Source organism: Mesocricetus auratus, unplaced genomic scaffold (genome assembly GCF_017639785.1).
Source record: "Mesocricetus auratus isolate SY011 unplaced genomic scaffold, BCM_Maur_2.0 Super-Scaffold_100007, whole genome shotgun sequence".
Classification (NCBI taxonomy): Eukaryota; Metazoa; Chordata; class Mammalia; order Rodentia; family Cricetidae; genus Mesocricetus; species Mesocricetus auratus.
The window spans coordinates 74,102,451-74,126,812 of record NW_024429191.1 but is presented as its reverse complement, the minus strand read 5'-3'; the positions used below and the strand labels follow the sequence as shown (position 1 = coordinate 74,126,812).

General features: G+C 52.4%; 2 protein-coding genes and 1 long non-coding RNA gene across 4 annotated transcripts; all 3 read right to left on the bottom strand.

Annotated features, from left to right (window-relative positions):
* Positions 1 to 886: 886 nt before the first annotated feature.
* On the bottom strand, positions 887 to 3,587 carry Hoxb8 (homeobox B8). 2 transcript variants are annotated; one of them, XM_005075878.4, is made up of 2 exons: positions 2,861 to 3,587; positions 887 to 2,102 (listed from the first exon to the last, which is right to left on the bottom strand). In XM_005075878.4, the coding sequence occupies exons 1-2, from the start codon at positions 3,282 to 3,284 to the stop codon at positions 1,795 to 1,797; spliced, it is 732 nt and encodes a 243-aa protein (XP_005075935.1). In that variant the 5' UTR covers positions 3,285 to 3,587; the 3' UTR covers positions 887 to 1,794. The 2 variants fall into 2 exon arrangements, with proteins under 2 accessions (XP_005075935.1, XP_012973054.1); XM_013117600.3 differs by having other exon boundaries at positions 887 to 2,099.
* Positions 3,588 to 9,721: 6,134 nt separating this feature from the next.
* Hoxb9 (homeobox B9) lies at positions 9,722 to 14,587 on the bottom strand. Its single transcript, XM_005075876.4, has 2 exons — positions 13,976 to 14,587; positions 9,722 to 11,519 (listed from the first exon to the last, which is right to left on the bottom strand). The coding sequence occupies exons 1-2, from the start codon at positions 14,490 to 14,492 to the stop codon at positions 11,284 to 11,286; spliced, it is 753 nt and encodes a 250-aa protein (XP_005075933.1). The 5' UTR covers positions 14,493 to 14,587; the 3' UTR covers positions 9,722 to 11,283.
* A 1,697-nt stretch (positions 14,588 to 16,284) lies between these two features.
* Positions 16,285 to 21,045, bottom strand: LOC121141475. Its single transcript, XR_005878408.1, has 2 exons — positions 20,959 to 21,045; positions 16,285 to 16,646 (listed from the first exon to the last, which is right to left on the bottom strand). It is a non-coding gene; the product is annotated as an uncharacterized LOC121141475 (long non-coding RNA).
* Between the last annotated feature and the right edge of the window lie 3,317 nt (positions 21,046 to 24,362).

Genomic DNA, 24,362 nt, shown 5'->3' with positions numbered 1-24,362 from the left:
TCCAGGCTAATTCATCCGGGCTGCTGCTGTTCTCCAAAGAAGAGGTGAGCCTGGCCTCCCGGTTGTCTCTTAGTGCCCCAGAGGTAGTGACTGGATGTGGATCAAGGCTTTCCTAAGGCAGGAATCCAACCCAGCAGGCATTGGACTCTGAGATTTCTGGTGACTAAAGAAATAAAAGCATTGCCAATAAAAAGATATACAAAAATAATTTAAAAAAAAAGAACGGAATGGGGGTGGGGAGAAAAAGGAAGGGAGGAGGGCGGTTTGGGTCCGGCTCGCTGCTTTCCCGGTTCCGGAAGGCGGATGCCTCACTCAGTAGAGCGTGGCTGCCTGCGTAGCAGAGGCAGCGAAGGAAGAAGGCTGCGGCAAACCGCGGCCTAGAAACCGGGAGAAAGTGGCGACGTCCCGGAGAGGGGAGGTAGGGAGCAACCTCTTCCCTCTGCTCCTACTTCCCCAACCTGAGTCCGAGAAAAATGGAAATATAAACTCAGCAGCCTACTCCATCTCCCCCATACACCCCCACCTCCCAGGACACACAAGGAAACAAAGGGAGAAGTGACAGGGGACACTAGTCACCAGCTTGGGCACATCTCTTCTCCAGAGCGGCCTGGGCGCTGGAGTCTCCCGGGCCCAGCAACTACCGAAGGCAAGGGGAGGGGGTTTCTCTTGGCTCCCCTCCCTCGATCCTCTCTCCTCCAATCACGTGCCGCCGCCTCCCCTCACCCCCTGCGCCTCTGGGCCGGGGGACTCGTACCACCTGCTTCCAACCCCCGCCCCCTCCTCCCAGAGACCTAGCCTAGGCCAGCCCTGCAGCCTGCTGACCAGCTCCCCCCCAGCCCTGCAAGGCGCCTGGGAGCGAATGAGGAGCGCCGGCCCCGGGCCAGTCTCGGGTTCTCGCTTGTAAACTTTATTGTAACTCTTCCGCCCTTTTCAGGCTCAGACAACAGAACAAAGTATAGAGGAACAACAAAATATATAATTAGCCCTCCCTCCCCCCAATAAAGCAATTCACGGATACAGGATACATTCTCTTCACAGCAAACCTAAGAACACTTTTAACAATTGCTCACAGCGCGCATGCTAACTAAAGTAATCTCTTTTGAGAAACACTTAAGACAAAATTGTCAAACCAAAGGAGGGGGGAACAGGAGGAAAAGAGAGAAGCGAGAAAGAAAGCCAGCTAGGGAGGGCAGCGGGGAGCGGGGTTGCGAGGAAAGATGGGGAAGCGGTGAGAGAGAGAAAAGAGAGAGAGAGAGAGAGAGAGAGAGAGAGAGAGAGAGAGAGAGAGAGAGAGAGAGAGAGAGAGAGAGAGAGAGAGAGAAAGTGAGAGGGAGACAGAAAGAATTACGGCGTGAATAGGCAGTTTCATGTTGTTGGGAGAACTTAGCAGAAATCGGTACCTTGGTCATTACAAAGAAGCACGTTCAAAGGAAAAAGACCATTGCACAAGGAGGCTTTTTTACATGGGGCGGGGGCGAGGGGGCTCTGGCAGGCAGCAGTCGCTCACCCTCGCGGGGCGAGGGCGTCCTTGTTTAAAATCCTTTTCTTTTTCCCCCCTGGCCCCCAAGAGAAGGGAAGGAGACCCACGGTAGCTCACACACAGAAGCTATTACGAGATACTACCACTAGCGGGGACTGGCGCGGCGGGGGACGCTGCGGTGGGAGGCCCGGCTCCTGGCTCCGCTCGCGGGGCCGGAGCTCTCGGAGGCGGGGGAGCGGGCGACAGCGGTGTGGTCGCGGGAGGGACCGGCGGACATGCGGGCAAGCCCCGGCCCAAGCAGTCCCAGCTGGAGCCTACTTCTTGTCACCCTTCTGCGCATCGCCCTGCTCGGCGGTCTCGGGCGCCCGCTCCAGCTTCTCTTTCTCCAGCTCCTCCTGCTCACATTTACTGCTGGGGAACTTGTCTTTGTTGTTCTCCTTTTTCCACTTCATTCTCCGGTTCTGGAACCAGATTTTGACCTGTCTCTCTGTCAGTCCCAGCGCGTGCGATACCTCGATCCTCCGCTTGCGAGTCAGATAGGGATTAAATAGGAACTCCTTCTCCAGCTCCAGGGTCTGGTAGCGGCTGTAGGTCTGGCGGCCTCGCCTGCGTCCGGCGGCTGCTGGGAATGGGGGAAAGGGCGAGACAGAGGGAAGGGTGGGGGAGGGGGCAGAGAAGGTTGGAAGATTCGTGAACCAGCCTAGGAGACCAGGATAATGAGGGCAGGGGACCCTTAAGCGGCGGTGGGAGGGAGCGCGCGGAGGCCGCGGTCAGCAGGGAGGGGGGGCCGAGGGGGACTAGACAGCACTGAATCTGCGGTGGCCTAAGAGGGGGAGCCCCTTCCCCTGGTAACCAGAACCAGAACGGGGGGGGGTTCAAATATATTAAAAGTGCCATAAAGTTTAGGAGGAAGGATGTAGAGTGGAATAGGAATAAAAAGCCAGAGTGGGGACCCGTGAACCCACCTTGAAAAGCCCCCAGAGCCTCTGCCCCAGAAGAAAAGTTTCTTCAGGGTAATTAAACTATAAAGCAATTGAGAAGTGCAAACGCTGAGCGCCCCCACTCCCACCACTCTTTCTCCACAGCCCCCATAAAACAGTAAAAGGGGGAGAGGGGGGAGAAGAAGAAACGTAAAGGAGGGTGAGGGGTTTATGGATTCAGGAAATTCGCCTAGCGACCCCCCCTTCAAAGGAAACAAAAAGAAAGGGGGAAAAAAAGAAAAGAAAGTGGGAAGGAAGGGAGAAGAGGTAGGTGATTGGAACGGAGCCCACGAGTCCTCTAGCAGCCGAAGATGCTCCGGGCCTGCTCACCCCCTCCCCCCGCGCCGGCCTGGGGCCCTCCAGGCCCCTTCCCACCCCGGCGGGCCGGACGGGAGCTCACCTTGAGGGCGCATCCAGGGGAAGAGCTGTGTGGGCGACGGGCTCTGCTCAGACCCCTCGGCCTCCTCGCCCAGGCCGCTGGCGGCCGCGAGCTTGCAGTCTGCGTACTGCACCAGGTCTGGATCCTGCGCACCGAACAGGCTCTGGCGCTGCAGCGGGTCGTAGCCGTAGAAGTTGCCGGGGTCCCCGTGGCAAGCCACGGCACACGGGTTCTGCTGGTAGGGAGCCGTGGACAGCGACGATGGCCCGTGGTAGAACTCTTGGATTTGCGACGGGTGCTGGAAGCTGCCGCCGCTGCTGGGACCGTACACCACGGTGGGTCGGCCGCCCAGGTCCTGGGCGAAGCCGCAGTCATAATAATTGGGGCGCAGGGACTCCCCGGTTTTGTATTTGGAGAACAGTGAGTTGACGAAATAAGAGCTCATTTTATTGAATTTTGAGGCGGCGGCAGCGGCGCAGGCTGTAGTTGGGGGCTGTTGGGGAGGGGGTGGGGAGGGGGAAAGGGAGGGAGAGAGAGAGAGAGAGAGAGAGAAAAAACGCGGATTCGCCGGCTCCTAGTCACCCTCGTCAGGAAAGGAGAGGAAAAGGGAGGAGGATGGGAAAAAAGAAAGAAGGAAGGAAGGAAAAGAAAGAAAAGGCGAAGAAGATCTCGAAGCCGCCACACTTTTTGTGATTTCCAGGAATAGAAGAGCGAAGCCTGCAAAAGTCTAAGCCTGCATGGCAGCCGCGGCTCGCTCGCCCTCCCCCCACCCCCACCCCCCAAACAAAAATATACCGCCACTTAAAGAGGTCCTCGCTTTACATTTCGAAGAAGGGATGCCAGTTCATAAACAGTTTTCGGTGATTTACTTCCCTCCAAATGAGTTGTTTCATATTTTGCCCCGTCTTTTCACCATCATTTGCATCCATTAGAGACCCCGCATCCTATTGGCTTCTGGGTACTCCTCCCGGACAGAACGCAGAGCGAGGGTGAGAGCGAGAGAGAGCGAGCGCGAGAGAGAGCTAGAGCAAGAGAGCGCCAGGGAGTGTGGAGAGGGCAGGAAAAAAAGGAGGGGAAGAGAAAAAAAAAACACCCAGGGAGAGAGGGGGAGAGGGGGGAGAGGGAGGGGGAAGAGAGAACGAGAGAACGAATACGGATTAAATCTGTTTAACTACCTACATTAATGAGATATCTCTTGCCTCACAACAAATCAAATACCTTCGCAGACCACCCCCAAAGACTGATGTGGGGGAGTCACGGAAAAACACCATGCGCACACACATCCACAACACTGCGCCTGGCATAGGCACGCTGTTAATTTCGCGATTTTAACGAGGCAATTGGAGTCTTTCTAAATGTCAGGGTCGCTTCGGAAAAATGTAAAAGAACACGGTTTAATTGCGCCGAGTTTTAAAAGGTCCTATAAATGTAATTGGTATTTTAATACAAGTTATCAAATCATACAGCTTCCTCTCCTAAACATATTTTCAAACAAACGAGGTAGTCATATTTAAAGCTTTAATGATCAATTTCCTTATTATTGATAAAGGTTTAACTATCGTGTGGAGGGAATTGGCTGGGTAACCAGCCCCCAAAAAACGGCTGTAAACTCTTTAACAAACTATAAAACGCAATAAAGCCAGAGTCTGTTGTTGTTTATGCCGCAGCGCATAAAAGCTGTTAGCATTTTACGAGTTCTTTCCTCTACAGCTATAAAACTGCAGCTTCGATCGCCCCCGCCGCCCAACTGAAGCACGGTGGGGGTGACTAAGCTGAAATGAGAGCGATTATGGGTTGCTGTGGATTTTTTTTTCTTTTCGGCGCAAACGGTGAGTTTCCTGAGATTTTTGCCTCCTTCGGTCTTGCAGACACACCTGCCCCCACGCCCTCTTTGGAGACCCCCAGATCTGTCCCCGCCCAAGTCACACACATAACTTTCCCTCGTTAAGCAATCACACAAGGATTTTTCCGGGGAAAAGGGGGTTCGTATGGGCCTGGGAGATGAAGAAGAAACTTTCTGGTTAATGGGTAATGCTGAAGCCAAGCAAAGTTCTGCGGAGGCTGCCAATTCTGCATTTACACTTTTACCTGCTGGGGGGGTGCAGGGGAAAGAGAGGGGGTCTTCTGGAGGTGCTTTGGCCTACCCGCCACTTTACAGGGAAGACTGGGGAAGGAAGGGGTCTGGTGGCATCAAATGTGGCTGCTCCACACCTGTGCTCAGATCTTGAGATCCAGTAGCCAAACCCGAGATGGGGCCAAACCCCTACCCTCCCACACAGGCCTTCCAAGTACAGACCACACAATTGCGTGAACACACCAAAAGATGTGAGAGCGGTTGACGCTGTCCTGGGCACCCAGGCCTTGCTCTTGCTGTCTCCTGCTCTCCAGTACCCCAGGCAAAGTCTGTAAGGTGTGTGTTTCAAGGTCCCTGCTCTTGCTGTGACCCCACAGACATTTGACTACCTGCCCTGACCTTGGGGTGAAGGGGCTCAGATAAAGCAAGGCCACCGAAGTCCCCATTTTTCCTTTTTCTTGGGGTTCCTTTAGTTAAACCCTGAACATCTGAAGATATGAGGCCTCAAGCCCAGAATGAGGAACCTCACTGACTGACTGCCCCACTCCAAGCACAGAGACTTTATCTGGGTCCCTGACATAAGGCTGGGGGCACTCAGACCCTGGGGAGGCCCAGTGAGAGTCAGAATCGGTCTCCTAGGTCTCCTGCGGTAGCTGATGGGCAAAAGGAAGGCAGGAAAGACAGAAAATTTCTAGAACAAAGGCAGAATCGATTTTACAAACAAACTCCCTCTGCTGCTGATTCTCTGGGAGGATTCTATTGGGGAGCTCATGAGCCCCTAACCTTAGTAAAAATGAAACCACACCGATTCCAAAGGAGCGGAACTGCCGGTTTTACTCAGCCCTCTAAAGTGAGTCCAGTGAATAAAGAGAGGGTATCGAGAAGAGGGAAAGTGAACCGCTCTGGGGTCTTGCAGGAAAGGGGGGCTGCGAGCCCACCTCAAGCAGAGTCAAGTTGTTTCGGAAGCGCACATTTTTAGCAAGTGCGGGGGATTTTATGGTCATGATTTGAGGAGTCACTGGTGAGGTAGAAATTCAATGGCTTGCTCTAAATCATCCCTTCACCGTGCCAGAAATTTCTGATGGAAGGAAAATGTTTCTGTTACAAGAAAAAACAAGAAAGAGCGCGGAGATAATTTATAAACACCCAACGGAGCGCAGATTTATTGGAGAAACTCAAGTTGAGGAGACACTCCGCTGGCCTCGTTGCACCTGGACCTGTGGAAAAGAAGAGGCTCTAGCTGGGGTCATTTCGGGGGGTGGATGGCTACTTCCTCCACCCCAGATCAAGCTGGAGGCAGGTTCCGGCTGGAGGAAACTGAAGATTGGGAACCAGCCACAGGAGTTGTTGGCAGTCAGAGCAACGGCCTCAGAACGTAAAGTCCAGGCCTCGGGCTGCGGTGTAGCAGAAGGACCGGCTTCCCCACCGATTGTAGGGGCACCAGGGACAGAGCCTGGGCAAGCGGGAGGGAGCCACGGCTCTCACCTGGAAGCCCGCAGCACGGGAAACTCTCAGGCTGCGCTCCCACAGCCGTGCCCGCCCCTGCTCCTACCCAGAACATGCTCAGGGTTTTGGTGGAGCCTCCCAAGGGACCAGGGACACCGCAGCTTTCCCTCACCCTGCCTCTCTGGGGAGACCCTGCCGGAGCCTGGGTGGCCAGGCACTGGAGCAGCCAGACCTGGATGCCTACAGAGGCTCTGGAGTCAGCGCCCAGGTACAGCAGGCCCTCTGGCTTGGGGCACCACAGAATCTTTATCAACACCAGGTTCCCATTCCCCCCAAATTTGGGGATCTACGGGATAGCACGTCGGATTCGCTCTCCAGCAGGTGTGGGCAGCCCTCCTCGGATAGCTTCCCCTTCAAGAGACCTGCGGCACGCGGGAGGGAGCCACGGCTCTCACCTGGAAGCCCCGCAGCACGGGAAACTCTCATGGCTCACCTGACCCGCTGGCCTGCATTTATTCCTCTCACCGCCACTGCAGGGGCATTTCATTTTATTAAACCAATTCGCCTCCTTGATTTGGGCCCATTATTTCAATATTTCTATTATTAATATTATCCCCGTTTTCCATGCATTTCTCGCCCCACCAAACGCAGCAAATGGGGAACAGCCTTCTTAGTATGAGAAATTCACAAAATGAACCGTTTGAGGAGAGAAACGCCACTATAATTGAAATACATACAGTAGGTAAAAGGGCCATAACAAACCCTGTATTTTTATTATGTGCAAATTATCCATGACTTTTGGTAGCTCTCAGTTCCTACGTTCCTACGTACAGGGCCGAACAAGGTGCTGCGAGGAGCCGCAGGAACCTTCAGCCACAGCAGGAAAATTTCACATGGAGCAAGGGTGCCATCTAGCGGCCACTCTGCGGAAAGATAGCCACCATCTGCTCAGCCAGGTTCTCTGTGGAACCAGCAGAGGAAGGGACAAATGATTAAACTTTCATTATCACTAGAAATAGGGGAGAGAAATGAAAGCAGATAAGAGAAAGGGCTTCAGAGTCAGGAAACTGTTCACGAAACAGTTCAGATACGTTAAAAGGAAAAGAAGTTGTGAATCCACCCAGTCCCTAATTTCTGGTGGAGACGCTAAGCAGTCACTGCTTATGGTCAGTAAGAGAAGAAACACTTTTTAAACCTTACATGATTGTTCCACATGTTGAGGGGTAACAATTGGGCTTTTTGTGAAAGATGAGAAGGTCTGGGGTGATGGAATAGAACTGGACAAGGATCAAGAGGCTACTGTCCCCCAGACGTCTGGCCCTGCTGGATGGTGTGTGTGTGTGTGTGTGTGTGTGTGTGTGTGTGTGTGTGTGTCTGCGTGTGCAAGGGTTTCTAGTTTATTCCTAGCACTTCTAGAGGGGGTGTAAAGAACAAAGACAACAGAATGTCAGTGGTTGAAGCTTTGGGGACAGCAAAGTGCTCTTCCAGCTACTGGCATCTTTACTTTTTACCCTCCAGGAGCCCCACCCCACGGCCCTGATTCCCAAGTTCCAGACCGCCAAGCCCCAGACCTGGGTACAAAATGGGTGAGGGTGGGCGCTTTGTAACAAGGCCCACCTATTCTCCCACTAAGCAGGTCGGGAGCCTAGGCTCATCCGCGGCTCATCTCCGGAAAGTTTCCCTCACTGTTTGCTTTGCTGCTGTTTAGTTTCTTAACCTTCAGAAATTTATACCCTATAAACTTTTATAGCGGTCATATTCTTTTATTGCTGCGCACACGGCATTGAATTCCTCTCCCGGATTCATTCTCTCTCTCTCTCTCTCTCTCTCTCTCTCTCTCTCTCTCTCTCTCTCTCTCTCTCTCTCTCTCTCTCTCTCTCTCTCTCTCTGAATCTCTTTTATGACAACTGATTTCCGCATCTCCGGCTTCTCTGAACCTCTGCACCTTCTCCTTTGTTCGTCTTGAAAGAAGCCACCCCGGGCTGGGGACCCAGACGCCTCTGCCCCAGGCCAGTCCAGACGCCCTAGCCTCCTACCCTACCGCGAGCCAGTCTCCAGCCTCGCTTTTCATGTTTCCTTTTGGCAGAAACTGGCTTCCTTGGCTCACTCTCTGCAGCCGGCAGAGCCTGGAGAATCAAGGATGGAGAAACAGCTCAGTCTACACCAGTTGTAAAGCCAGATTAATTTTCCTTTTTAAACATAACCCTCCTGGCAGACCGCTTGCCCCAGCTGAAGTTAGGAGCTTTCCCGTCTCCACCTCTGGTTTCTCGGACCCCCTGCCCTTTCGTTAGAGAGGGGTAGGGCCGGTCCGGCAGGTTTCTTCCACACGGACCAGCCTTTGTCGCCACACCGCAGTGTCGTCTCAGCTGCAGTGTGGCGTGTGCAGCGGGCGAGAAGCTCGTGCGAGGCCGGCGACAAATATGCAGGCCGGCTGCAGCCGGATCCTCACGACTGAATAAGAAAAGCAGAGCTTCCACGAACAGCGGCGGACACAACAGGCTGGGGGGGGGGGGCGGAATATACCGCAGTGTGAGAGGCTTCTTGAAGCCAAGTGTAATTCTGGGGTCCTTTTGGAAATGAATTATCCCCTCCCCTCCCGAAACAGTTGTGTCCACATTTGGTGGCTTTCTTTTGAGAACTGCCACACACCCTGGCCTCAACCGTTCAGACCCAGCAAACCTCAGACCAAGGCTGCTGTCCTATGAGCCCGACTCCAGGTTTTGGGGGGGAGGCATCTACAAGTAATCCTGGGCTTCAACCATTTGAGTCCTCCAAGCTTTCCGTCACCTCGGGATCTCCACCTACACCCAACCGCTGTCCTCCAGGCAACAGTATTGGGAGACTACTCCATCCCTGAAGGATGTTTTGAAGTGGTTAGCTGACAAGGGCTGCATCTCCAGGAGCTACAAGCCAGACTCTCCTTCCCTGAGTCAGTGGGGGGGGGGGGGGAGTCCACAGCAATTTTGTCTGGGTGAAGACCCTTGCTCTGGGGAGATCCATGCCCTCTCCTATGGGATTCTCTTTCCTCCTCCTCAACTCTCCCGGTTCTACTGAAAGGGTCTTGCTCCATTTAAGCAAGGTCTTGGGACTTGGGTACCCACCAGGTGTCAGGGCCACCAGAGCAAGTAGATGGCTCTGGAAGGAGGAAGCCTATGGCTGCGGACACTCAGTTGTCTTTGTTTGAAGCCGTGCTTTCGGCAACTGGGCTCTTTGCTTAATGACCAGAGGAGAAGCAGCACGGAATAAAGCGCAGCAGAGGTTTGTTTTCTAGAGTGATATATATTTTTTGTTCTTTTTCTTTTTCTTCCAAAACAAACAATTAGAGCTCTAGGCCCCTTGCCCTCCCCATTCCCACCCTCAGCCCTCCCTTATGAGCAACAACTGAAAACCATTGCCAAAGAAATCACAAAACACAAGCACAGTTTCACCACAGCCACTGACAAAGCAAAAAATAAAATAAAACTCCAAAGTTCTACTGGAATGACCTCTTTGCAGGGCCAGGAGAAGCAGGAGAAAGAGTCCACGGGTGGAAGGGATTGAGAAGCAGGGGGGGGAGAAGCAGAAGGTGAGCCTCTGCCCCGTGGAGAGGCACGATTTTGCCTCTTTCCTTTGCACACGGGACTGTGTGCCAGCATGCATCAGCTGGGTGGGCACAGCAGTGTATTCTGCAGGAGGTGAAGTCCCCATTCTGATCTCTGGGGGAAATCTTCCTTTGACCCTCTGGCTGGGTGCCAGGGGGCTCTCTTCTTCGTGGGCCAGGAAACCAGTGAAATGGGGAGAGACCCACTAGCCCTGCTCACAGAGGCCACTGCTCCTCTTGTCCTGCTCTGGAAGGGAGCTGGGAAATGGATTCACAATAAATTCTCTACCAGACTCTCCTGACCCGGCCTTCTCTAAGGTGGGGTCGACCTAGCAAGGGGTGAAGGGGCTTTATTTCTACATGAGGAGACTTGACTCACTGGTGCAAGATGGATTTAGCCAAAAGGAGAGTTGATTTTCGAGCTAGAAGGAATGGAGGAGAATTCAAGACCTGTGATCAGCAAGAAAAGCTGCAGTCTGTCAAGGGGGACGTGTGAATGGGGGAATGGCATTGTCAAGGCTCTGCGACCCAGTTTGACCTTCTTTAGTTGGAAGGAGAGGAAAACATGCAGAATTAAACACTTCCTGCAAAGAAAATATACGAGGGGGCTCCACTAAAGGTACCTTCATAAAATCCTACTCTTTTTTTTTGCCATTTTTAGCTCACAACATCTTGGGGCCTGGGTGGGCCCCATCTACCCACAGGCCCTGAGGCCTGGGGTATAGTTGGCAATTCCACAGGGTGAAGTACTCAGATGATGAGACTTTGGACTGCAGTGGCCCATTAAGGATTCTCCTTAGACATCCCACCCTGTGCCTTTTTGGACCAGGGGTTTGAATCTGACTGGATGGCTGTCCAGCTGGATTTGGTGAACACTGCACATTGGGTGTCACTTTCTCCATTATTAGTGTGGAGTCCAAACTTTATGACTATGGGCATCTGTTGGGGGTGTGTACAGTTAAACTGTTCCTGGGTGACTTCTGGTTAGGAACAGGGAGGGAACAGGCAGGTTGGAAGAGAGGGGCTGGGTTTTTCCAGAAAACTTATGGGGGGAACAGGGGAGGGGGATGCTAGGAGCTTGACTAGGGTTCTGTCTCCTGGAGGTTCATCACTTTCCTAGGAACTGACTACAGCTAGCTTCTAACTTAGCAAAACTCCCTTCTGACACCTGGGGGGGAGACAAGGACAGGCAAAGGAGGGGAGACAGGCTCCAGGTGCAGGTGAGGGACTTTAAAGAGGAGATGGCCGCCCTTCCCCACTCACTTGGACACATCACAGACAGCAGTGGCTTTGCAGCCATCCCATAAATAAGCAGAGTGAGGTAGGGAAGGGTGTGACTGGTCTTTACTCTTTGCCCTGCTCCTTATTCATTTTCTTCATTTTCATCCGCCGGTTCTGAAACCAGATTTTGACTTGTCTCTCACTCAGATTGAGGAGTCTGGCCACTTCGTGCCTGCGGTCCCTGGTGAGGTACATATTGAACAGAAACTCCTTCTCTAGCTCCAGCGTCTGATATTTGGTGTAGGGACAGCGCTTTTTCCGGGAAGAGCGGGCGTGCAGCCAGTTGGCAGAGGGGTTGGCTGAAAGAGAAGCAGTGACAGGATCAAAAGAAGGAAGGGAGTGAAGGGCCCCAGACCAAGAGGGTGCACCCCATCTCTAGTCCCTGGCTTGCACTGGAGAAAGTCACCCAGGCCTTCAAGATCCCAGAGAGCAAACCCTAGTTGTCCACGAGTTAACATAGACAGTTCCAAGTAAACAGCCCTTTAAGGGGATAGAGCCAAACAGCCAGAGCATCTCCAAAGCTTCCTCTGCCCCAAGCAGGCTCACAGCCTTTCTCCACTTGGACAGAAGAGCTCAGTATAGCTGCAGCCACACTACCGGCTAAAAGTGGCTGACCTTGGCTCTAGGTCTGGGAGGAAAAGGGCAGAATTGGGTTGAGAAGGGAGTCCTGTTCAGCCACAGCCAAGAGATCTCTTGGCTCTTCAGCCCAGTCCCAGTAAAACCTGCCTAGATAGCCATCTCTCAGCTCTAGGCCAGAAGGCAGCAGGCATGTGAATTCTGTATAGATACCCCTCCCCATCATGCACCACAAATAAGAGTCCTCATTTACAGCCAGGAACACCCAGCACACTCCCAACTCACAAGAAACCCAATTGCAATCATTTATCAATTGCAGTCCGTGGACAGGGGAGCCCCGGGGCTCCCAGATAACTTATGGTGGCAATAGTCTCTTCCTTTTTGCTACTCAGCTCACAGTTTGGTTAACACAAGTTCAGGGAAACTGGGAAGCAAAATTGCTCCAGCCCCAAGGTGGGGAGACAGAGCCGAGGCGGGTAACAGAAAGCCCTTCACAGCTTACTAAGCCTCCTAACCGACCCTGTGGGGAGGCAGAGAAAAGTGTAAATGAGTGGAAAGGGGGCAAAATGAGGAAATAATGTATACAGGCTTTTCTTTTTCTCTCCCACATCTCTCACTAGACCCCAGGACTTAGAAAAGTTGCTTCCCCAAAGTGGAGCCTATTACAAATAAGGCCCATTCTACCAGATTCTCCCTCTCCAAGTGAAAAGCCCTGAATATCTATGTATATTTTAAAATTCAGTTCAGCCTACACTAAGTAGCGTGTCTTACCAATTTGCAGCGCTATTTCCTTAATGTGATTGCCTGGGATGGGACCCGAAGCCACATTAAATATGAAAGAGGGGGAAAACTGTTAATAATTGATCCTAGCCAAATGGCTTCTGTGCAATAATGGGCTTTCCAGGCCGAGTTTGGGGCCGTGGGGTGATGGCTCTGTTTGGGTGTTTGCAGGAGATTTGGGAAGAGCTGTGTTCCGGGATATCAGCTCCAATTGACTCAACCTGGCAGGTTGGAGGTGTGGGGATTACAAAGGCCTGGGGTGGGGAGGTGAGGTTGAGTCTCTCCTTACTTTTCAGAGGGCAAGCTTGCCCCCAGAGGAGCCATTGGTGGGAAATCTGACAAGGCAAGCAAGAACTAAACTACTTGCCCAAAGGAATAAGTGGTGAGGACTTGACCTGTCAATCTGTTCGGAATTGTTTGGGAGCTAAGAACCCCCAACCGGTTTGTTTTTCCCATCCTTAAAAAACGACAAGTAAAAGAATCCTCTCAGCCAGCAGCGCTTTCCACTCGGGGGTTTTTAGCAAGGGCGCTTTTAGGAATGGGAGGTGGTAAGAAACTCTCCACCAAGAAACTCTCCGCCCCTGCGCAGTCTTCCCCCCACCCCTCCCCCGGGTCCCTTCGGGACGTCTTCTCCTCCGTTCTGGAGGTGGGCCCTGACTTTAGCAAGTGATTCCCAGACTCTCTGAGAGGAAGACTGTCCCAGCTAGTGCTCCGGAGCCCCGCGGAGAGCCTTAGGAACCGCAGAGGCAGAAGCGGCCACCCTGGCGAGGATGCCCTGGGAGGGCGGGAACCCTGGAAGGAAGGCTCCCGGGGAGGGGCCGGCGCACCCGGGAGGGGGCTCCGTCACCTCATCCTGGGCTTCCCCCGCCCCTCCCGGCGCTGGCTGCCGACCCGACGCGGCAACTGCGTGAGATCTGCTAGGAACAATCCTCAGCCAAGCTGTTGCATCGCAAATAAAATCCTAATGAGCCCCCTCCCCCTTCCCCTTGGCCGGAGGGGACCGTCTGCCGGGTGCGCTCCGGCCCGTGCCCGCGAGGGCTCTCGGCCATGCTGGCCACCGGCCCGGCCCCCTCGTTCCTCAAGCAACTGTCGCAGCTCTTTTTCCCCCTTTCCAGCCGGAGCACGGGAGAAAAAGGAGGAAGGACTAGAGACTTGGTCCCTGAGGCTCAGTCCATGCGCCACTAGGAGGAGTAGGGGTGGCCTCAGTGTCCCCCTCCACTGCACACAGCCTCTTCCTATCCAGGTCCCTTCCTTCCTCTTCCTTCCACCCCCTAGAGCCCTTGCAGCCCCCGGCGCGCTGTCCCTTCACATTGTCTGCTTTATGGCCTCTCTCCTCCCCTCCCCCGGGCCTGGCCTGCAGCCTGGGGGGGATTTCCTCACTTTTTTTTTTATAACTTACTTTGATCCGGCCTCTCTTTGTCCTCGCTTCCTTCGCAAATTTTATTGTCCCCGTAGCCGGCTCTTTGATTAGACAGGACAGCCTCCCTGCCCGCCGAAGTTTCCAAACTGTACTCGGGCGTGCCCTGTTTGAGCAGCTCCCCCGGCGCGCCCAGCAGCGGCTCCGCCTTCACCGCTGCCTGGCCCTGCCCCGGGGTGGCCTCGGCGCGCGGCGCGGGCTCCAGCCAGGTGCGGAGGTACCTGCTCTCTGCCGCCGGCGCGCCTTGGGGCTGCAGGTAGGGGTGGTAGACCGACGGCAGGCTCCCCGACGCGTGCGGGCTCAGCGGCGCCCAGGAGGCGCCGAACACCGGCGCTTTGGGCTGGAAGCTGCACGAGGGGAAGTCCAGGTGCTCGGCGTGGCTCGGCGGCCGCGGGTTCGCGTACTGGCCCGAAGGAAACTTGGCTGGAGGCGCGTCCTCACTCTCGTGACTTATGATCGAGTCGACATAATAGCTGCTAAGCGTCCCAGAAATGGACATTCTCAGACATTATCCGCACGCTCGCAGGGGGGAAGGGAAGCGCTCGCGCCTCGGCGCCCAAGCAGGGAGAGGTGGCACACGGACCCGGTGTAGAGGGCTTTCGGACGCGACCCCCCCAGACCCCCACCCTCCCACCCCCACCCCCTGCTCAACTTCTCAGCCAACAAAGTACAGTGGAGCAGCCCGGCTCGAAGCTCCTTGCAAAATGATTGGTCAAAGTTTTGCGGACTGCCTGATAAAGCGTCAGCTCCGACATAAATCAATCGGGCGAGGGGGCTGCGCTCGCGCTGTCATCCGTCCTCACCGCATTCCATATCCAGGATGGATTGTTTTATGCTGATGCAATGTGCTATCACGTCAGGGCTCCGGCGGCCACGTAACCTCAGCCAGAGCTATCGGGCTGCCCGGGGCCCCTCCCGCTTTTGCAGGAAGGGGGGGTTCTCAACATGGGGCGATGGGGGCGGAGGAGAGGCGGAGGCAAGCAGCGGGCTTGCCTCTGGAGAAACGACGGCTGCGGAGCCCTCTCCCCAGGCGGGTTAGAGAGGGAGGGGAGGAGAGCGCCCCAGCCTCAGAGCAGCGGGAGAGGCCCGACAGGGTAATTAAAGAGGAGGTAGTCTTGTCACCCCCCCCAACACCTCCACCTCCACCCCGCAGGCCCTCATTTCCTGTCCTCTGTCCCCTTGACAGAGATGTTTATTAAACAACAGCAGCACAGCGACCCACAGGAGATAGAGTAAAAGGATGGGGAAGAAGTTGGGGTTTTATAGGACAGTTATCCTCGTTGGAGGGGATTCAGGGCACAATTTAGGGAGATTTACATGACTAGGCTCTTCTCTTGATCCTTCAGGAGCTAAGAGAGGAGAAAGGGGAATTCAGTGGGACTAGTGTCCAGAGAATTACTATCTGGCCTGAAATTAGAGCCTGCCTCTGGCCAAAGGGACTCGCCTGACCCTGTAACTAGTCTACGAAAGAGTTTCACGGGACTAACCATCTTATTTAACTCCTTGAAATTTCTTGGGCCTTTATGAAAGGCTGGGTCCACGGTCATTTCTTCTGTCCTTCATCCAGAATCCTCTGAGACTGTAAAACTGTCCAAATGAGGGGGCTAATGTGAGAAATGATTAAAGGAGCTCTCCAGAGGTAGGGACAGGGTCCCCAAACAGCACAGTAAGCGATACCGGGTTACTTTCCTTTCCTTCCAAAAAGGGAAGGAGGCAAGCTAAATTCTTAGTACTCATGTCCAGCTCTGGAAGATGTCCAAATGCCGACATAGGACAGTACCAAGTACAGCGGAGTCCCCAGAATCAGCCCGCTCCCCCACCGGCAGCCTTCCCCCCTACAATCCTCTCGTGGAGCTTCCAAATAGTGCATTTTATTAGCAGCTATTCTGCGGCCCTGCGTAGGGACTCCCCCGAGGCCAATGGCTGGCTTCCTGGCGGCTCTCCCAGCTACTGTCTCTGCAGCTTCTGCTTGGGTGCAGACGCCCCCCTCTCCCCCGGGTGTGGGGCTCTGGGAGGACCAGCTCCTAGACAGGCTTGGTTTCCTCGGGTTAGGTGTAGGGAAAGATTTCTTGGCTGTTCTCTGACTCTGGACCGTTATTAGGGAGACTGCTCCGCGAGCCATGACCTCCTCCTTACCTTCCTCTCCTTTCAGAAAAAAAGTGGAACCATTCTAACTTGAGTTGATACCTTTTTGGCCACTACCCCTCTGCCCAGTGGAAGGCTGCGGATCATCTCCGCAGACACACACACTCCCGCCCGCTTGTCTTTCCAAATGAAGCCATCTCGTGTCATTACGTGTGAAATACGAGGGCGAAGCGCCATATTTCTTCACATTATAGCGATTTCAAAATGATTTTTTAAAGATCAATGCGGGCGCCCAGCCGGCCCCTTCAATTCCACCCACGCTCTTGGAGAGAGACACAGCCCAGCAGATCCGGAACCAAACAGCGTGAAGACCTGTTTTTTTCCATAGTATCCAAATGGGGAAACAAATCCGATGCAAATTCTTCTAAGTAGCGGTTGGAGGCTTGGGAAAGTCAAGGGAGCTTCCTGGACCTGCCAGCGAGAAGCTGGGCCTGGAGCGAATGAATCCCGTTCAGGGCAAAGCACCTGTCCTTGCTTTGGTAGACATGGAGCCTGCTACCAGTTTTACCTGTAATAAATATAGTCTTCAGGCAAAAAAAAAATCCCCCGTCATAAATAACAGCGTTATGAAGCATGTCGAGGTGGGTATGATTTTCTGTAGTATATAAATTAGGGCCCAAAAGGACACATGAGCTGTGGGGCTGGGGCATTTTTATTTATGGAAAAGCCATAGAACAAGGCTGTTTTTAAGACCCAAGCTGTGCAGGCTCTGGACTCTGCCTGCTGCCCTCTTGGCTCCCATTCCTCTCCTGGGCTTTGCTGTAGACTCTCCCAAGGAGAGAGGAGTCAAGGGGCCCTTCAGTAGGGGAAAAGTCAGAGGAAGTACTTTTGGGCTCCTAGCTTGTACCCTGCAAGAATGAGATAATCCATTTGAATTTAGATTTGTGCATTCTAACTGCCTAAGGAGTTGTCCTTAACCCCTGGTGGCTCCCAGTGTTGGGTAAAGAGGAAAACCCTGGCCTCTTTCTGAGTCAGAAGCAGTTTTGTATTTGCTCAAGATTCTGGAGGGTAAGAGCAGTGTGGAGGAGACAGGTTTGGATCTGTCTTCTCTAGAGAAGTGATTTTAGAGGGCAGAGAAGGAACTTTTGCCCTCATCTCTGGAGTCTGTAGCTTCTCACCTCTCTGCAGGTGAAGATGCAGCAGCAGCAAGCAGGGAGGCTCACTCACCTTTGCCAGCAAGCTTTCCAGAAGGGTTTGCTGCCCCAAACTGGAGTTCAACTTCAACAGAGGCAAATGGCAAAATGGTCATCAGGGTGGGTGCCCTCTTGCTGGGATGCTCTGTGAACCCATGGATCCCTTAAATCTTCCTTCCTTCCTTCCTTCCTTCCTTCCTTCCTTCCTTCCTTCCTTCCTTCCTTCCTAGGCAATGGTACCTTCCATGCCAGAGCAGAGCACCCAGAATTGTGACCCCTGGAACTCAGAGTCTAAAGGTACTGAATAAAAGTGACACTACAGTGGGGTCACTTTTTCCAGAGGGCAAAACTACTCTGCACCCTGCCCCCAATCCTAAGCAGAAAGAAAGAAAATCCTGTGATCTCTGCAGTCTCTTGTCATTTCTTACATTGGAGTCTTGGCTGGAAGCGTGTAAAAAGCAGGGAGGAGGAAGGCAAAGGCCCTGATCATGCTGGGGCCCTGGCAGCCAAGGAAGAGCAGAAGACAGAGGCTGACTGGAACCAGCCGAACCAGCCGGTAAGTGTCTGTTCTTTGGTACAGTTTGGTACAGTTTTTGGTGTGTGTGTGTGTGTGTGTGTGTGTGTGTGTGTGTGGTATCTCTGTCAGTAACAAGAGAAAATCTAGGGGTTGAAAAGGGACAAGGGGGGAGGAAAACAGTAAATGAGAAAATAATTTGTGTTTAAATAATAAACTAAAGCTGAAGTTGATGCAGCTGGATTTGAGTAGGTATTTCTCCTGCATGTCTGTCTCAAACCAATGTTTCTGTAGGGGAGCCTAGTGTTCAAGTATGTTCTATTCCATATTTGTACAGTACATGTAAGTACCTTCCCAGCTGTAATTCTAGATGTGCCTGGACACAAACATTTATGATCTAATTGTGTTTATGTGGTTATATGTATGACCCCTTCGAATAATGTAGATTAATGGTGATTCTGTTCCTGATTTTAAAAATATGACCCCAAAGCTGGTGTGCACATTGGAAAATCAAAAACCAAACACACCTGTGAAGAAGACAAAATCCTGGATATTAATGCTCCTAAATTTTGGTTATAAAATATTAACTGATATGGAAGTCTTGCTTGAAATCTTGTCTCTTAATTTAGTATTCAAGCAAAATTCGTATTACATCTTCAAATAGATGTGTGTGACTTAAAGCTGGATTCAATTATGGTGTCCTACCGGGAACATATTCCTGGACAGTGAAGGCAATACCTCCAACTGACCCAGAAGGGGTCATGAAATTTGGTGACTTTTGTTATCCAACCATGAAATCCTTTACTGCGTATCTTGCCCCAACTGGCAGGGACAGCATGCTCTGTGTGATACTTATTTCATGGCAGTGATGGACACAGGGGTGGAAATAGCATCACTTGCAAGTGTAAGGTAAAGTAGAGAAACAGAGCGTGACCGTCCTCAGATAACTGTGGAGGTCTTGCCAACATACTGCTGCATACAACCAAATTGTTCAAGTCCCCTATCTCTGTCCCCCAGCAGTGGAGACATTTCTTCTGACCTCCAGGATTAGAGCCCGACCTACTCTGGGATACAGTGACTTTTGAAGATACTTGTTCCCTTAGACACTAGAGGGGAAGCCAAGATCCCAGAACCCACACCCTTTATCCAGAATAGCCTTCAAACAGGGGTCACCAATCCGTACACTGGGGCTCAAACCTGGGTGCTTCCACAGCTCCAAGCAGGGACCTTAATTGGAAAGTAACCTCTGACAAACTTCCCTCATAGGATGACAAAGGTCGGTGGCCCCACTGGACCTGATGAGTTTTCATCCCAGCCACCATGGCTATCCAAGGCAGTGGGAGGTGGTGGAGTCCTTTGGGAGGAGGCATTGAGGAGGCCAAACGGGTGGGCAGCAGGCAGAACGGAAAGGGCTGAGCAGGTAGAAAGTCATTACACAATTGCTTCCATAAAACCTTTGGCTGTTGTAAAAGTCTCTGCTTTCCAAAGACTTTATTTTCTCCTTTCTCTCTGACATCCCCTTTTTTCTTTCTTTCTTTTTTTACAGCGCCTTTCCTGGGAGGAAGTGGCCAGGGTGGGGAACCAAGGGTTAGAATATGGTCTTGCTCCTAATGCCAGGGCAGGTCTCTAAGAATTCCAAAGAGAAGTAAGGTAAGGCAGGAACATTTCCAGACCCTTTCGGCCCACAGGGGAGGAAAATGATAAAGGACAGAGTTTAGGGCCTTTCCTCATCAGGACAGTGACTTGAAGCCAGAATGTCCTCTGCTCTGGGAGTGGGTCTCCCGTGCTCTCTGCCTCTTGTTCCCCCCCCCCCACGGTCTAAATAAGCCTGGCGCCGCCGGAGTCCCATCCGGTTGGGGCCTCCTTCCTGGGCCCCTCTGCACATTTCCTCTGCCTCGAGCAGGGAAAGAGAGTTTAGGAACAAAAGTTAGCCTATGCATTGGCAAGTCCTCCTTCCAGCAGCATGCCTAAGAACTCCTTTCCTGGGCACATAGCCAGCAGGAGCCTTGAAGGGTTGGGGTCAGAGAGGACAAAACTGACTTGCCCTGTGGAGGCTTCAGCCCCACCATTATACCAGGCAGTGCTGAATGCTCTCATAGCTTAGATTCTCCTGCTGGTTAGAGCCAAGGGGCCCCCAGTACTTGTGTGAACCCACAACCAGTTCAGGCAGAGGGTAAAGGGCCAGGCAGTTTGGGAGAGGAAGCCCCCCCCCCCACATACCACCTCTAGAAGTCCTGTCCCACTAGAGGGCCCTAGGAGGGACTCCGATGGTCTCCAGTCTTGAGATGCAGATGATCCTGATAATTTCTCTATCAATTGGGACCTATTGGCCCCTTAGAGGTGCTTCAAACTTTTGCTTAGGTAAAACCACCATCATCCAAAGGTTACAAACCAAATCCATGCAGCTGAGGAATCTTTCAGGGATTCTGACTGTAGACAGGAACCTACAGATGCCTACAACTGGAAACCCTGGCTTTAACTTCAATCCCTGACTTTTGAAAAGAGCTCACTCAGCCCCTGCCCTCCCTGAAGGTGCATTTGGAGAGAAGAATACTCACATTCCTACCTCTCTCTTCTCCCTCTCTCTCTCTTGCAAAGAGATACCCTAGAATGCCCCAGATTTCTTCTTGAAGAACTTCTCTGGCTGTTCCCAGATGAGGAACTTCAAACCTGTTTCTTATTTTTGCAAAGGTCACACCCGGCCAGAGCCCTCGAGCTAAGCGAGAAGCAGTAACTGCCGTGAATCAGGCGGTTGAATGTCGTTGTGTTCAGAAAGCCAGGCCCAACAACACGAAACTACCTAATTCACTCAGCAGTCCCAGTTCAAGCTCCAAGTCAAGGGCTCACTGGGGCGGGTCCCTAAGACCCTCTTGTGAGTCCTAATGGCCGCAAACTTACTCCCTCTACCTAACTTGTTGTCTTCTGGTTTTTCCTAACAGAGCCCAGTTGCTAGTAAACAAAGGATCTGAAGAACTGGACCCAGGATTCCAGGAACTTCACTTCTCCTTCCAGAATCCTGGCCAAAGAAGGCCATGGGCCCAGCTCTAAGCCTGGCCAGGGCCTCTGTGCCATACCTTCTTGATTTCTCAGCACAGACCGACAGCGGCTGGAGGGCTACCCAGATGAAAAGGGTTCTTGACTTCAAACTGCTAGGAAGGTTCACATACACTCACCATCTGGCCAGTCCCTGGGCTGCAGGCTTACCCAGACTCCAGGGCAGCTCTGAGAGGTCAAATCTTCCAACTGTGCACCAAACCCAGCCTTGAGATGGGGGAGTAGACAGGAGAGCATAGCCAAGTAGAACTGAGAAAGAAAGTGGCAGAAAGTCAGAGTCAGAAAGAATCCGGAATTCTAGGCCACAAACGGTAGGGCTGGAAGAGGGCAGTAGGCTGGCTTGAACAGTCGCTCTGCTGAAACATGCTAAGATCCTGACTTCACAGAGGCTGACCAGCCCAAAGAAGGGGGATATCGAGAACCTAGCTTGTGCAGGCAGAGGACGAGTTAGCTTCCTCCTTGTCCAGTTCCTACTCTCCTCCATCCCACATGCGCACATCCTCACAGGTGCTCAGGCCGCACATCCAGCAACCAACAGAGGCCTCTCGGACACTTACCTGAGCCGGTGAGGCAGCTGCACCGAGCACGCTAGAGAGCCAGTCGGACCCGGCTCCCTCCCTCCCTGTGCCCGCGTGGCTTTGTGTCGGGTGTGGAAGTCCGAGGTAAGGAGGGAGTGTGCCTGGCTATCGGTTTCCCCTCCGGAGCGTAAATCTTGGGGACCGGATATACAATAAAACTTCACCTTGCTGATGAACTTCAAACAGTTTATATCCCCTCTTGTCCTAAAGAGAAACACAGCCAGGGGCGGATAAAAGGGAAAGGAAACAATTTACGAGCCGAAGGAGTTTGCACAGACTCTGTCCGAGTGGAGAGAAGTGGTGTCCCGGTGCCCTACTCTCTATCCCGTAGCCAGAACTGGAAACTAACGCCTAACCTGGGCCTCTAGAGCCCAGAGCACAGCCAAGCGCTCTGGATGCGGCTCCTAGCAACCTGCCTAGGCAGAGCTGGGCTTCCTGAACTCCTCGCCACAAGCCCAGTCCGGTGTTACTCACTCCCTGTGCTGTCTGTCTGTTTGATGCGGGTTTTAGGGTTTTTGTTTTGCTCTGGGGCTTCCAGACCTTTGCCCTGCCCCGCCTGTTTATTGTCAGGTACTTGCTAGCACAGGGGATAAGACTTTGAAAACTTTCAAGGCCTGATAGGGGCTGAGCAGTGATGGGCTCTAGAGGAGAAACCCGCGGGGCCTCCTTGAGTAGAGGGTAAAAGTGACCACTCACAGTGGTGTCTAGTCTCTCCCCCCCTCCCGCCTCCCTCTCCCCCCCCCCCCGTCCCGAGTTTCGCCACTTGCTTCTGTGCTTTTAAAAGCTTCAAAACCAATTCAAAATAACCGCTAAGTGGACCTCAACTTGCCAGAGCTCTTTCTGCTGTGTACAGTTTTTTTTTTTTTCAAAATTTCGTGGAATCCGGATTTGCTACCAGGGCACTGCAGCAAAACTAAATAGAAAGGGGGAAAAAACAAGCAAACAAACAAAAAACCTCTCTCCAGGGGCTCCAGAGACCCAGGAGTCAGGTAGTGGCTTCTTACCCTCTTTGTCTACCTGGAGTACATGGTTAGGTAATTTAGGGGGGCAGCAAAAGGATTCCATGCATCCCAATTATTCATCAACAAACACCAATGCTTCAGGTCTAAAATGCACTTGAAAGGCTGCGATTACCTCAGGCTCTGCTCAGGTACTGGGCTAATGCTCAGCTGCAGGCCCAGGAGGGTATCCAGCCCCACAGACACACAGGTGCAGCCCCAACCCAGCCAACTCATTTCCTCCCTCCAGGAAGCATTGCCAAAGCTCTGCTGGAGATTTTTTTAATGAAAATTTTAAGATGGGCTCAGAAAACATCAAATTGTTTCCCATCATTAAAAACAAACAAACAAACAAAAAACTCTGAGCAGCTGAATTGGCTGCCCCATTCTGCCCGAGATTGGCCAGGGGTGAGCAGCAGTATGGTGGTGTGGTGTGCCCTATGTAGGACCTTATATTTATCAAATATAAATATTTTCCGAAAATGACATGAGGAGATCCCTGCAGCTCCATGCATCATGTGCGATCCCTTGTTTCGGTTCCCACTATACTCTATTTCTACTGAAAATACTGTGCAGGTCCGCTGCCCTGCCTGTGGAACCTTCTATTAGCATTTCCCTCCGGGAAGACACAGAGGAGGGAGGAAGGAGGACAGAGAGGCCAGTGACTCTCGAGATACTTGGAACTATTATTTTTTCTATCTTCAGCAGAGCTGCCTGGTCAGGGACAACCATAACCAAAGATTAGTGTGCTGGCTCCCAGCCCACTGCTGGTCTGGTCTCTATGACTGAGGAAAGCAGTTCTTTGGGAACTGGAAGAGGCTACAGCTTTGGCACAGCAAGACTGCATGCATACACAAGCATGCTGTGTTTTCAGAGGCTGGGCAGCTTCTCCTACTCTCAGCTCCAGAACTCAGGCCATTGAGCTCAGTTTCAAAAAGAAATCTACATGGACCCAAAGGACACCACCTCAAATCCGTCTCCCAGATGCCAAGCTATTTTCTTAAAAGGTCACCTTTACCTCAGCACAGACTCCCCTGGGCAGGGCTACTTGGTGTCTTTCAAGTACCCCTCTGACTGTTGCTGGACACTAGTGGAGGCAACTAAGTAAATGCTATTTGGACAGTTCTTCGTATTACCCCTCAGGTATTTTCCATTTTTCCCCAAAACACATCCATCTCCAAACTATTTAAAAATCCTATAGCCAAGCTATAAGAGGCAAGAGTAAATTTCCACAGTCCTTTTTTTTCTTCCAGAAGTTAAAAGCATAGTCCTAGCATGAACAGAAGACGGAGCCAAGTCTGAGCAATCTGAGTAATGAGAAGAAGCAGTGCAGATATAGACACAGAATCTAAGTTCCTTAAAAGGAACTGACATGTTGAAACTCTTTCACTTAGAGTCACAAGGATAGATATTTCTTTGAAATTCCTGGTCCCTTTCTCTTCCTAAAGTTCATTATAGAGTAGAGAAGGGGCAGTTTCTGACACATCAAGGATGCCAGAAGCCAAGTCTCTGATCCAAGCTGGAATTTTGTTTTGTTTTGTTTTTGCAATCTGGCAGTGTGGCTTGGACAAGCAACTGTGTGGTCGGTTAGTGAGCGAGACCGAGCACTCGACCGACCTCTAGGCGGCGCCCTGGCGTTGAATCAGCTCGCAGCCAGATCCTCTTCGAAGCTCCGCGTCCAGTGCAGGGTCTGAAGGGACAGGTTCCTGCGGACGCCACGGGCCTCTTGGCTTAGAGCTGGCCGCCAGCGCGTCGTCTTTGGCGCCCTCTGCCAAGCAAAAGAAACAAGATTAAAGAGTGCTAGCTGGGAAAGGATTGGACAGCTAAGAAAGGCTCCACCAGTTCCCCAGCCCCCACCCCTACTCAGATCTGCAACGGTGGGGAGTCTTCCACTGCGGAATCTCCTTTGATCTCTCCTGCAGCCCGCTACAGCGCAGCGCCAGCATC